At 38.7% G+C, this 13,778-nt stretch overlaps 1 protein-coding gene across 1 annotated transcript in view; it reads left to right on the forward strand.

The window, feature by feature from the left end:
* The window catches only part of ABCA12 (ATP binding cassette subfamily A member 12), a 161,542-nt gene that overhangs the window by 53,802 nt on the left and 93,962 nt on the right, over positions 1 to 13,778 (forward strand). The window contains exons 4-7 of the mRNA XM_046643712.1: positions 5,503 to 5,594; positions 7,559 to 7,656; positions 10,213 to 10,398; positions 12,751 to 12,929. Coding sequence (XP_046499668.1) covers positions 5,503 to 5,594; positions 7,559 to 7,656; positions 10,213 to 10,398; positions 12,751 to 12,929 — 555 coding nt within the window. The remainder of the gene's footprint in view (positions 1 to 5,502; positions 5,595 to 7,558; positions 7,657 to 10,212; positions 10,399 to 12,750; positions 12,930 to 13,778) is intronic.

A 13,778-nucleotide genomic window follows, 5' to 3' on the forward strand; every position in this document is an offset into this window, starting at 1 on the left:
AAGAAGGAAATAGATGGAGGCCCTTGCATAGTATTAGAGGGATAGGCAGACAGCTTTGCTACTGACTGTGATGGAAAAATTACAAGTTCCCCTGTAGCGTTGCCAAACTAATCTGCCTGTTTCAGGGCTGTGTAAAACATAATCTGTACAGTGTCATGTGAAAGATACTGTGATGTTATCTTCTCCCCGAGGTTTTAGATGTTTCTGATACACATCTACTCCCTAGGACACGTCCTCATCTGTCCATCAAAGTGCCTTTAAAAACTTGTAGAAATGTATTAGCTCAGATATCTATCTAGATCTCCAAAGTCTCTTCTAAGAATTGAAACTAGCCTAGACAGGGCAACATAGTAAGGCATTCCTAAGTCGTAACATCTTAACTTATATACCTTGTTGACTGGTAAGTGGCCCACCTAGACGAGAGATATGTTTTGAACATAGGCAGCAGGGATTATATCTGAAGCATCGGTGACCCTGAAGGAAAGAAGGTCAGAATGAAATACAAAAAAATAATGAAAAAAAATTTAAAGTTTTCTATGAATGATTTCTGCTTGGGGGCAGCCAGGAAGGACGACTGCATCAAACCACGGAGGGACCTCCATGCCATTACAGTGTCCTTATTTGTAGTTACAAGTCAATGATGAATGTCATCTGGAGCTGGGATGAGAATGGAACCCAGAGCACATCTCACATCTTCTTTCCAGGTGTCACTATATACCCGTATAATTATAATTTTGCAGAAAAAAATATAAAAAGTTTAACGAACCCTGAGAGAAAAAAAAAAGGGTGTCAGAATTTTCTTTCCAGGATTTTCCATATGTGTCTTTCCCGGTAGGAATTCTTTTTATAGGCAGAATGTACCATGGCACAGATGGATACCACCTACACAGGTAGTCTTTCCACACACAGGAAATACAAAGACATCCAGTACAAGTGCATAAATTCTACTGTTAAGATGATATCTATAAATGTGACATTTCCCAAATATAACATTTCCCAAATGTAACTGTTGGTAGACATGTCTGAGAAGAAGTAAAATCTACTCTGGGCCTGGTTTCCCTTCAAGTATCTTAAATCTAACATTTTGAATCCAAGACGTGTTCTTTATTGAATTCCAAATAGAGCCCTGTAAACGCCACTGAGGCAGCATCTGCTTCTTCAGCCTCTTAGAGGAGAGGCCCTTGGCCACCTCAGTGCTGCTGTACATGTAGCTGGGTCCAGTAAAACGTAGTTAAATGATGCCATGGGACACTTGGAGATGTGATTCAGGCTTTATTGCCTCACCCAGAAGGTTGAATTTTCTGGACTCATGTGAGCTTATGTGCTGGATTCAGGAGGCATCTAAAGTTTTGCATAAGGCTTTAATATACCTCCCAGAGGTATCCAGTATGAGATCGATTCTCTGAGACTTCCTTAGAATTATTGAGGGTTCCTAAGTAGGATGTTAAGTCTCCTGAGTTGATCCTAGGGAGTGGGAATGGGGATAAGTCATCATGGAATAAATCCACTTGTCTGTCATAGCCTAGTGCAGGGTGTCTCAACCTCAGCATTATTGCTACTTGGGGCTAGGTAATTCTTTATTGTGCTGTACATTGCAGGATGTTTAGCAGCATCTCTGGCCTCTACCCAGTAGAAGCCGGTTGAGAACCACTGGGCTAGGGAAAGAGTGAAGGAAAAACTTTAAGATGACAAGAAGCTTGAATTATGCTTATGACTCTAGGATCTTACTCTGTAAGAAACACAAGGGGCCGGCCCCGTGGCCGAGTGGTTAAGTTCATGCGCTCCGCTGAAGGCGGCCCAGTGTTTCGTCGGTTCGAATCCTGGGCGTGGGCATGGCACTGCTCATCCAGCCACGCTGAGGTGGCGTCCCCCATGCCACAACTAGAAGGACCCACAACTAAGAATATACAACTATGTACCAGGGGGCTTTGGGGAGAAAAAGGAAAAAATAAAATCTTTCAAAAAAAGAAACACAAATGTTAAGTCTGATTTAGCAGTCCCTGTCATGTGTTCCCGGTGTCCCTTGTGTGTGTTCTTACTGAACTAATGTCATTAATGTATTATAATTCCTAGTTTCTTATTTGGCTTACCATTTATATTATATATAGTGGGAATTTAATAAATGTTGGCTAGTTAACGAATGAAAGTGATGAGTATAGTGTAAGATTATACGTTTGTGTCTTTGGTACCATCCCTAGGTATTTCCTCTTTAGAAGACCTTTGCAGAACCAGGGCAGGCCAGGCTATGTCAAAAAATATGCTTCCTTAGAGATCAGTTTTTCCAAGTGATATTCTTTATTATCTAGTATTCAATGCTTGTCATGTGTTAAACATCGTACCATTTGCCAACACTGTGCACTGTAGATTTTTTCAAGAATTTTTAAGTCTAAGAAGGGGAAAATTGATCATTACTACAAATGGGAAATTCTTCCTAAGGAATTGATCAAGAAATTGAATAATAAAATGAAGAAGAAGTTACAAAACCCTGGGTGAGGTCGTTTGCCTTGTCTCACCTTATAAGCCAGTACTCACAGATTCCAGATCTATGAACACAGGGCTGTATCCATTTGGACATCTTGAAGCTCTAGTATTCTGCAGGGATTACATCTGGAGCATAGATGTGTAAGTATGGGGCTTTGGCTCCATACTGATGGCAAAGTCTGTGTCTTTGTACCATCTTCTTTCTTGGGTACTTTGACAGTTAATATTGGTGAGTGCCTACAATGAGAGGGCTCAGACAGGTGTTTGACAAGTGCATCTCATATAGTATTCCCAACAATCTTGCAGGGTAGGTGTATTATTCCTAATCTGCAGAAGAAGGAGGCAATGGCTGAGATCTTTTAGGAAGAGGCAGAGCTGGGATTCCGAAGGTATCTTCTAACTACAAAGCTCTTTCCAGCACACCCCAGCAATACAGCCTCTTTTTGTTTAATCAGCCATCATGGTCCAGTCTGTGCTAGGTGTTTGGAATAAAAAGATGAATGAGATGTGGTGCCTACTTCCCAAGATGTCACAGCCTAAAATGGAGAAATGGTAGGAATAGGCACACAAACAAAAATATTATACCCTTAAAATTGGTATAAAGTAAGGATGTAAAAAGTGCTTCAATTGTGTGAAATAACAGGAAGGGTACTGTTTCTCACACTCAGAGAAGCATATAGGGCTCTGTCTGTAAACATGGTCCCTAATTAGAAAGTTCAGAGATTACCATTAACTCAGTAAGACTGGCTATCTCCCTGCCCTTCTTTAGTAATTTAATGGGGAGTTAATAGAATTAATTATCTTTGCTTGGGGAAGTAAGCTGTATTTCAACTTATAGCCTTAATTTATATTTTTACCATAATACTCTCTTGTACATTTATTTTGTGGTTTCCATTTTAAGAGTTTAAAGACAGTAGTTTTGTTGTGGAGTGGCAGTAGACACATGCCATCACACTATACATCATAAACGCAAAAGAAAACTGGGGAAAATCTGCAGGCAGATGAATGGCAAAGCACCCGTGTTGTTGTGAGCTCTCAAGAGACAAAATGGCGCGCCAAAGCCATGTAAAAGGAGATGGTCCACCTCCTCACTCCCATAACATGGAAGACATGGGCAACCACGGAACCATGGGGACTTCCTGGTCAAGGATAGTTCCTATCAGAAAAGAGGGCTCCATAGTTCCCTATCTGGAAGCAGCCATTTTACTGATAAGCAAAGTCAGAACTGCTGAGCCAGCAGGATGCTGGGAAGCAGATGAGCTTGTCTTTTTTTGATGTTTAAAGAAGATTTGAAGAAGTAGTTTTAGGACTCTTAGCTGAATGTGGGAAGATGGGCAAGGTGTCCTCTGCAGAGTAGATGTCGCTTTTGCTTTTCTAAGCTCACACTTTCTAGTTTCCTATCACCGCTTCTTTTTTTCCTCCCCCCTGCCATTTATTATTCAGTCTGTTTTCTCTTGCTCCTTCTTTGCTCCCTTTGATCTTTGTCATTCTCCCTTTGGTTTTTGTTCCTGTCCTTATTCTTTAAAATTTTTATGAATGTAGTTTTTTGCTTTATTTTCACAATGTGTTGATATTCAATAGCTTTCTTTATAGTATTTCAAACTGAACTAAAAAGATGTTGAGAAAAAGAAAAATGAACCCGACTTTCTCAAACTTTCTAAAACTTCTGTGTGAGACAAGGGGAAGGGTTCAGGGCAGTTCTTATTTTTATCTGAACAGTTTTCCCATCCAAAAAGTCAGCACAAGGAATGCAGAAAGATTTAGGGGAATACAGTCATGGTCATGAATAATTCAAATAAACATTAAGAATGCAGAACTTTTGAAGCAACCACTGCATTTTATAGAGAATATTGGAAAAACACTAGTGAATGGAAACAAATATCACCTCTTCTTATAATTTTTATTAAAGGGACACAATTAAAAAAAAAACCCACAGATTGTTTTTTCCAATTATAAATCACAAAGTAGCTTAGAACCAGGATTCAGATCTTGTTTCTGAAAAGGAAGTCAAATTGAACCACAGTAGGAAACAAAACTTCTTGCTTTCCTCACTATTATCTTTTTCTATCCATCCTTATGTACCTTGAGTAAGCTTTTTTATAAACAACTGCACAAAATTCACCAACTTTTAGGAATTCTAAAAAATATTCACATCCAGGCCTCTGGACTGGTTTCACTCTTGAACTATATACTTTTATTTTAGGCACTTACTTTAGGTATATCAAATTTTCAAGAAAATATGATGATCTCCATTTTCATAATAATCAACTGAACAGGAAGTGAACTTTTAAAAAGAGAGTAACTGACTTGTGGGAAGCTCCGGGAATGTTTTCCTCCGAAGCTAATGTGATCACGTTTTTTCGGGGATTCTTGGCACCACAGTGCTATTATTACTGCATTGAGGCATTTAGCTCAATCAAAAATCTGCTTACATTTTTATTCCTCTAACAGCTGGTGCCATCTGTAATGACACCAACCACAGTGCCTATCACAGACTACATAACTCAGTCAATGTGCATTCTTTTCCTTCCTCCTTGAATCTGCCTTGCAAGTATTCATCTTTGACAGTCTTCAAAATGCCTTCTACAACGTAGGAAACTTGTTCTTCTTTCAGGGTTGACAGATAAACAGACTTGTTTCAGTCCCCAAAGCACCCTTGGACTCTTTTCGATTTGGGATTAATCATCTTTTTAAAAGGAAAAAATATGCCACAAGTACTCTCAACATTTAGCTCTCACATTTAGTCCTCTTAAAATGATTTCCTTTCTACAGAATTAAAGCAAAAATAACTATTTTCAACCCTCATCCATGCCATTTTCTCTGAATAAAAATGTCTCTTGTAGGAGACCTTATGTATTCATTGGTGTATGCTTAGGTGAGTTCTTCCATTAAAATCCTAGCAAGTAAATTAAAAATTTGAAAGTCCTTGGAGAGCCCTGGAATCTGCTATGTAATACGTTGCTGTAGCTAACTGAAATTAATGTGGGTGAAGTTACAGGGTTCTTGCTTTTTCTTCTTTAGTGAAATTCCGAGAAAGTCATCCAACCTGGAGAAGGACAGCAGTTTATCACTCCAGAGCACCGAAGCTCCAGAGAGAAGGCGTGCATCACCAGGTGAGCTAGTCTGTTCTGTTGAGTTTAGAACAGACATTTTTGAACAGCCAATAAAGGTCTAATCTTTAAAAGGGTTAGACTTTTAACTTTTCAAACAAAGACGGAGTGCCTAGACTATCCCTAAGAGATCAAAATGTTTCTTATGTTTGCCTGAGTTTGGTGGTGCAGTTATACAAAATGCTTGAGGATAACTGAAAATTAAGTTCTTACTGAAATACTGTCCAGGAACAAAAGCCTAGATGGTGCTAATATGATGTTGAGAATTGCACCCTTTCCCAGAATTGACTGGGGACTGATTATCTACAATTAGATGATGCTGGGATGGTTAGAAAGCCCAGTAATGAAAATTGATGGATGGAGTCTCAGAGATTTGTCCAAACTTTCCATAACAGATGAGGAATATGAAGCCCAACAAGGTGACGTACCCTGTCTATAGTCCTGTGGCAGATCTGGTACTAGAACAGCTGTCAGGCCAGGACTCAGCCGTGCTCTCATTCCTCCCACCCAATGCTCAGCATCACAGTCATTCAATGGGATCATCTACTTCCTTCATTCAAGCCAGGCCAGTGGCCCTCAAACTTTAGTATGCAGGAAACCTGAGCTTCCTGAGCCTTATGCCCGAGTGATTCTGATGCAGATGGTCTTGAGAAATGGTCGTCAGAAGCCACAAATTGAGAATAAACTCCCAAAACAGCAGCTCTGTTTTACATTCATTTGACAAATATATATTGGGTGCCTGCTGTTGTGATGCACCATCCTATGGACTGGGGATTTATTTGTAAACAAAACAAGGACTCCCGGATGTTGGAATATGAGTGGTGCTCTGGAAAAAAAGGAATATCTCTTAAAAATGCCATGGGATATTTAAGATTCTATGACATTAAATAGCATTCTAGTACAAGTTGCTGGGTCAAATGAAAAAAGTCTAGCGTTAATGTAGTAAGAGAGTGGTGGTGAGCTGTTTTGAGGAGTTGATGTTCTGTTGTGAATGGTCTGTGGGTGTTTGGCTGTGTAGGTTAAAGCACGGTAGAAATAAGATCGGAGTGCTGTGATCCAGTAAGCTTTGCTTTGCTCAGTAGCCACAGATGATGTTTCTCACCCTGGCCAGTCATCTCACAAATGTATTGCCTTGGTCTAGAGGAATCAGCTGATAAAGTCTCCAGCCCCATAAGCATTATTATAAAGCCTAGGCCCTACTCATGATAGGTCACTGTATCTTTAAATATTAAGATCCTTTGATGTGAGGATAGCAAAGTGTTTCTGTGCAAAATTTATAAAAGTTAACATACTGGCTTAATGAACATCCATGCCATAGACATGAACATACATTTGTAGCTATTGCTTCTAACTAAGAACACACTGCCACATTATAAATAGTACTAGATAAGGCCATTTGGGGACTTACTTAATTAGAGTATACTGTAGTCCAAACTAATTGCTTTATTCCATTTATTTGATCTGAAATACCATTCAGAAACCACTTTGGGGAGGAGAGAATTTATGATCCTAAGCAGATTTCAGCCTCCCAATTGAATAATTAAAAAGAAAACCATTATCGCCAGATGTGCATTGGCAGATCCTTTGAACAGATGTTGGATATGATGGATCTGTGGAGCTGGTGGAGGCACCTCAAATCCTCTAGGCCTGCACAGAAATGATTCAGTTTATTAGGCAGTAATATTGGTGATGAAGTTTAATGACATAAACTGGAATGAAAGCAAATGACGTCTAAAATGATTGGGAAAAAACCAAGAGTAGACCAAAACCATTGCAATTTTATGTGAAAAGAAAAACTGATGGAATTTGCCATTTTGCTAGCATGAAACTGTCATGGAAGATGCATATTTGAGCCCTTCTTTCTGTGGGGTATATGAGGGCACAGGTGATGTTTATGGATTCTTATGTGAACCTGCCCATTCCGTGTGTGTGTTTAGAATGCTAATCTGTTCTTTCTTCTACGACAGCCACAGTATTTCCCAGTCCAAGTTCTGATGTGGAAAGTACTGGAACAGATACGTTTAATGGTAGTCAAGTGCTTGCCTGGATCCTTCGCTTGGAAAAGGTAATTTCACTCAGTTTTGTAATGAATCAATAACAAAGAACAGTTGAACAAAAGCCTCTTATGTTAATAAAGAGACTTCCCAAACAAAAGGAGCTTGGGGGCACCTTTCCCATTTGGAGTACCATCTCAGGGGATTCTTTTCCTGGGAGCTCTTTGATAAAAAGCTTAATTCTGAGATATTCAGAAATCCTTAAGGTCTTGGATATTTATTTACTTCCCTGTTAAGTCTCTTAATTGAACTTAAGATTTTCATTTAGCAAGAAATAGGATGGCATTATATGTGATCTTTTAATTTCCTGAAGCAGGGAAGAAAAGAAGCTATATGAAAGCAAATGAAGCTATAACACTCATCAAACTTGCTGCCTCTTCCATACTAATAATGCCTTTGGAAAAATTAGAGCTGTAGAAAATTATCTCCCCAAAGTAGTAAAATCTTTTTCCTTAGCATAGTTTAGAGAGCTTACCTATGGCTTTCTGTCTGTTGACCAGCCATCCACTTTAAGATCCCAGATTGCAAAATAATAAACATAATTTCTATCGGAGGTGTAACCTGGCAGCCTTGTGAGCTGAATGTGTGTGTGCATGCATATCAGGGCATTTTAAGAAGCTGAATTTGAATGCCTTTAGGCAGAACAGGTACTCTTGTTAACTACAGTCCCCACTTTCCCTTATTGTATTTCATCCAGCCAGATTCATACGTTTAATATGAATCTGCCTTTGGCTGGCCCCTACAGACACGAGTGTCTGCTATACGTGCTCTTCAGAAATTAAGAACAGAACATTTTCAACATTTTGGAATAGAGATTATTCTGGCTCTCTCTAACACACACACAAGCATTTAAATAATATATCTGTGTCTTATGTAGTAGAATTTCTTCCATCTGAATTATGGGGACGTATCTCTGGCCTTTACTTATATTCCTGTGACCAGAACCACTGCCGCTTAATATGTCTCTATTAACATTCTGCATAACTGAAGCAGCTCAAAAAATTGGTTTATGTAAACAAGTCAAAGGACAACACAAGGATGTATGCTGGGAAAAGGCACCATACTCTATCAAGGCAATTCTGCCAGTGCTGGCCCAAACAGAAGGCTTTCTCTTTCAGTCTAGTTTGAAAGCCTAGTTTAGATAGCGGTTGAGGTACCTAAAACACCCTATCTGGCTTAGCAAGCCCCTAATATGCCCAGTTAATTCCAATTTAAAACATCCCCAAATCAGGGCGGTATGTAAACTAGGGAAAGTTTTTCTATTCCATTCTATTTCTTCCACATTGGTTCCTACAAGCAAGCAGTCTTGCATTGGATCAAATTCAGGGCTGTCTAGAATAGCAACACTATTCTCCAAAATACCACTTCATTGTATCGAAACTCTCAAATTCTCTTCTCGTAGGGAATGAAAGTTCAGAATTTTGTGAGGCAGCACAGAGTCATATATCCAGTGGAGATAAGTCAAAAATGAATTTCCTATGTATAGATATGTATTTTTAGAGTAGTTGGAGCAGGGAAGGGATGTAAAAATTAGGATGACATATTGATGCCTGTGTCAGCAATCTCTCTGGTTCCTCTTTCTTTCTCTTTACTGCTTTCTGCAACCCTTGCAAGAATGAGTAGAGAAATCATTTTGGGGTGAGTTTATGTGTAATGTTAGGAAAGAGATAGGGATGAATGACCAGAAGATCTGGCATTTATAGTATACCCTAGAATAAGTGGATCCTGTCTCGTTCCATTACATTTAGAAGGTCAGCCTCTGAAAGGCAGAGTGTAGATTTTGTCACATAAACTTAAGGGGATGAAGTTAGTGCAGGGTTATAAGAATTAATTATTAGGAAGGACTTATTAATTATTCCAACCAAATATTATTGGCTCTGCAAATATCTAAACAACTTAACAACTGTGAATGTGATCAATATTATAGCTGAAAATAGTGCAGCATCTGTGACTGCTCTGGACTGGGAAATATATGAGGGGCTTACAATGATTCCATTGTGAAAATGCTTTCCAATTATTGCTTTGGTAATTATAGATTTTTACGTATTTATATGTATGCTTTTCTCTTTTCTTCATATGCACAATTCTTAAATGAAATAACTGCTTTGCAAATGAAGCATAATCTATATTTGTCCACTTCTCTAAGTAAACACTCTTGGTCTTGAGAACAGACTCTGAAGTTCTTCCTCTTTAAAAGTCTTCCAAAGATCGTGACCGATTTCCCAGGAAGTGCCACAAATCGTTAGGACACCGAAGTCTCTGCTGCTAAATGTCCAGGAAAAATTAAAATTTTTAGGTTTTCTGCTCAGAGATAGGGAATGAGTTCAGCGAAACCATATGAAAATCATTTAAATCATAAGAATGACAGGAATTACCACAATCACACCTTCTCTCTGTGACTTTTCCTGGGTAAACCCAATGTATCTTAGTGTCATTTTAATAGTTGCTATAGTGCAGGACCTTAAAGTGGCTATTGTGAAGACAGGTCAGTTTTCTTGAAAACTGGAATACTTTAATATCTATGCTGACTAACTTTGTTATCTCACTCCTCTCACATGCATTTTTAGCTGTTAAAGCAAAATTCAACTTCAGAAGATATACGAAGAGGACTGTGTGCGAGCTATCCAGGATACATTGCTCATTCTACCTCCTCTTGGACCACTCTAGGGAAAAATGTTTTTAACAAATTTTGCCTGTCCAACATGACCCTTTTAGAGTCTTCTTTCCAAGAACTAACAAACCAGTTCTTGCAGGTGAGTGTAAATATTTGAATATGATCAAGATCTCATACACAATGGAAGCAAACGTATTGTTTCCGTTCTTGTGTGCACAAAGTGACTCAACATGAGTCAAAGAGCAAGCCTGCAGCCCACATGAGCGGGAAATGCTGACTGGAATGTTTGCTCCCCTTTGATATGGATTCCTCACACAGCTATTTGCACACAATGTCTGATTCTAAGTAATGTCTGCTTCCCATTTGGGCAGGATTGAAGTGATTTCAATGCTGAACCAAAAATATTGCATTATGCTTAATGGAGACAAGTCTTTGTAGATGAAATATGGCTTTGCTCTATGGTGAATGAAGATTGACTATTTTCTCTGAGATATTTAAGTGAGATTACTCAGGATGTAATGTATGTTTAATAATTAAACTGTATAGGGCCGGTCCAGTGGTGCAGCGGTTAAGTTCACACGTTCCGCTTCGGCAGCCTGGGGTTTGCTGGTTCAGATCCCTGGTATGGACATGGCACTGCTTGGCAAGCCATGCTGTGGCAGGCATCCCACGTATAAAGTGGAGGAAGATGGGCATGGATATTAGCTTAGGGCCAGTCTTCCTCAGCAAAAAGAGGAGGATTGGCAGCAGATGCTAGCTCGGGGCTAATCTTCCTCCAAAAAAATAAAAAATAAAAAATAATAATAATTAAACTATAGGAGCCATACGACTTTCAGAAGTTAGAATAATGGGTAATCTTTTAAATTTTTCTCACTAACATCAAACCCCAATTGAAAAGCTGATTTTTGACAAAACAATATATCCCTCTCCCCAAAATATTATACATTAGAAGCAAGAACTTTAAACTCTGGAGTACTAATGGCCATTTCTATATGCTAGTCTTAAACTATGATGTGAAAATAAGACATTTATAATCTACGTTTAACAAAACCCCATATACAATGAAAAATCAGGAGAATATTCAGAATCCTCTTGAAATTTTATAAACAGGAATAAATGCAGCATGTCCACTTCTAATATTTCCCCCTTGAATCGCTGAATTTTATTGTAAGTAATTGTAATAAGGACAGAATGCTTAAATTGCCCTTTAGTAATCTGAGCTTTCCAAATGAACTAGATTACAGACGTTGTTAGAATAACCTCACTCCAGTGGAGAGCACTTAAAATCGTTTCCTAACAAATTCAGCCTTCATGTAGGGTAGAACGTGTGGTTAAGAATATATTGTTCAGGGGCTGGGTCCTTGGCCGAGTAGTTAAGTTCGCGCGCTCCGCTGCAGTGGCCCAGGGTTCGGATCCTGGGCGCGGACATGGCACCGCTCGTCAGGCCACGTTGAGGCGGCGTCCCACATCCCACAACTAGAAGGACCTGCAACTAAGATATACAACTATGTACCGGGGCGGGGGGGGGGGGGGGGGGGGGGGGGCGGGGTCGTTAGGGGAGTTAAAGCAGAAAAAAAAAGAGAAAGGAAGATTGGCAACAGTTGTTAGCCCAGGTGCCAATCTTAAAAAGAAAAAAAAGAATACATTGTTCAAAATCACATTCTCAGCGTGAAAGGCCTTGAATTAAGACAGAACAAAAGCCTGGCTTTTCCAGTATGAATGAGCTTATTAAGAAAATTGCTTCGGGTGGGAATATAATGAGGAAAATACCTTACTTCTGAGAGTATTATCTTGGTCCTTTGATCCAGAGCAAGAGCAAAAGTCACGGTTTTTGTTTTTTGTTTGCTTACAGTATAAGACATGATTATTACATAGGCTCACTCACTAGAAGTCATTTATTAGAACTAAATTTCCTGGTACTGCAAGAACTTTGGAAATATTTTATTCCACCAAGTATGCATAATTGCAATAGTAAACATTTATATATATATAAAAATATATAATATTAGTGTATACATAATATAATATATAATATAATGTAATATGATATAATACGTTTATTAGTTTTAAGGATTCTTTACCCAAATAATGAATAATATAAGGTCTACTAATGGATATAGAGAAATATGTCTCTGGCTTCTAAACCAGATCCTAGGGAAAAACAAAAATATTACTCAGAAACTAATTTTATTTTAAGAAATTAATTTTAGTTTCCAAAAATACTGTTTAAAATATTTTGCATAAATATAGCCCTGTTAACCAAACCTTAAATATGCCAATTTCTAGAGGTATAGGAGAAAATCCAATTATGTTTAAGAACGTTAGAGATGATTATAGTCTTTCCAAGTAAAAGATGACTTCAAACTGAATGCAAATCTGAAAGAATTATTTATGTGGAAATCTAGATTTTTAATGATTTCAAAGACAGTAAGCCATGTGATTACAAACGTCGAAGTCTCGTTTTGCCCTGTGTCTGGTTTTATTTTTTAAGATATCCAGTGGCCCCAGCAACCAGCACACGGTGTTTCAGGAAACGGTGAAGGTGCTGTCCTTCTTCACACAAGTGCAGGAGCAGACAGCCGTGTGGCAGCTTCTCTCGAGTTTTCCAAATGTGTTCCGGAATGACACGACACTAAGCAATTTATTTGATGTGCTTCGAAATGCAAACAGGTAAGAAAATGTAAGAATTAAGTGAGACATTAGGATTCACAAAGAAGTCTTTTTTTCTTTTTAGTGTTACCTGTGAGAATCACTGGTAGGTAGTAATTTAAACACAGAGCAAATAATCCTTTAGGGCCTCCTTGTGGATTTTAACAACAAAGGTTAGGGTATTAATTAAACAAAGAAGAAACACACTGTGGTCATCAGAGGTATTGGAGTGTACTTTAGGAAGTGAGGAGAAACATTCGTCTTAACTGTATATACCACCTGCATTGCCAGTTGGCATCCCAGAGCTTCTGAGAAAGAGGCGGATGGCAGGGTCTACGGTAGACTGGAACATTGACTCAGGCTCGTTTCAGGACAACCAGAGCTCTGGCCATCTAGCATTTTTAAACTGCCCGAGAATAAACCACCTCACTGGGTTTTGTTGATACTATCCAATAGAAAACAACCCTAGTGGTTACAGTTTTGAACCAAACCACTTCAAGGGAGAGGATTGGCCTACCTCACATGCAGTCGGCCTTAAATGGTCTTTCTAAGCTTGAATATTGAGTTGGTTTTATTTGGCATACATGACACAAAGATTTGAAAGTTTTTGCAGAGGAAATCCCTTTAAAGGTTGCTTTCCTCATAAAAGAGATCAGAGTATGGCCAGCATTTAGAGTTTAATGGACTTCTAATTTAGGTTTTGACTGTCCTGTCTAGCTAATTTGGAAATGTGCATTAAAAACAACAACTACATCAGCAACTCTCAATTACTGAGTGCCTATTACATACCAGACACTTTACTGGGCCCTTTAAATATGTCACATTAAATCCTACAACTAAGCTATTATTTACTTATAAATGAGGAAACAG

Source organism: Equus quagga, chromosome 17 (genome assembly GCF_021613505.1).
Source record: "Equus quagga isolate Etosha38 chromosome 17, UCLA_HA_Equagga_1.0, whole genome shotgun sequence".
NCBI classification, from domain to species: Eukaryota; Metazoa; Chordata; class Mammalia; order Perissodactyla; family Equidae; genus Equus; species Equus quagga.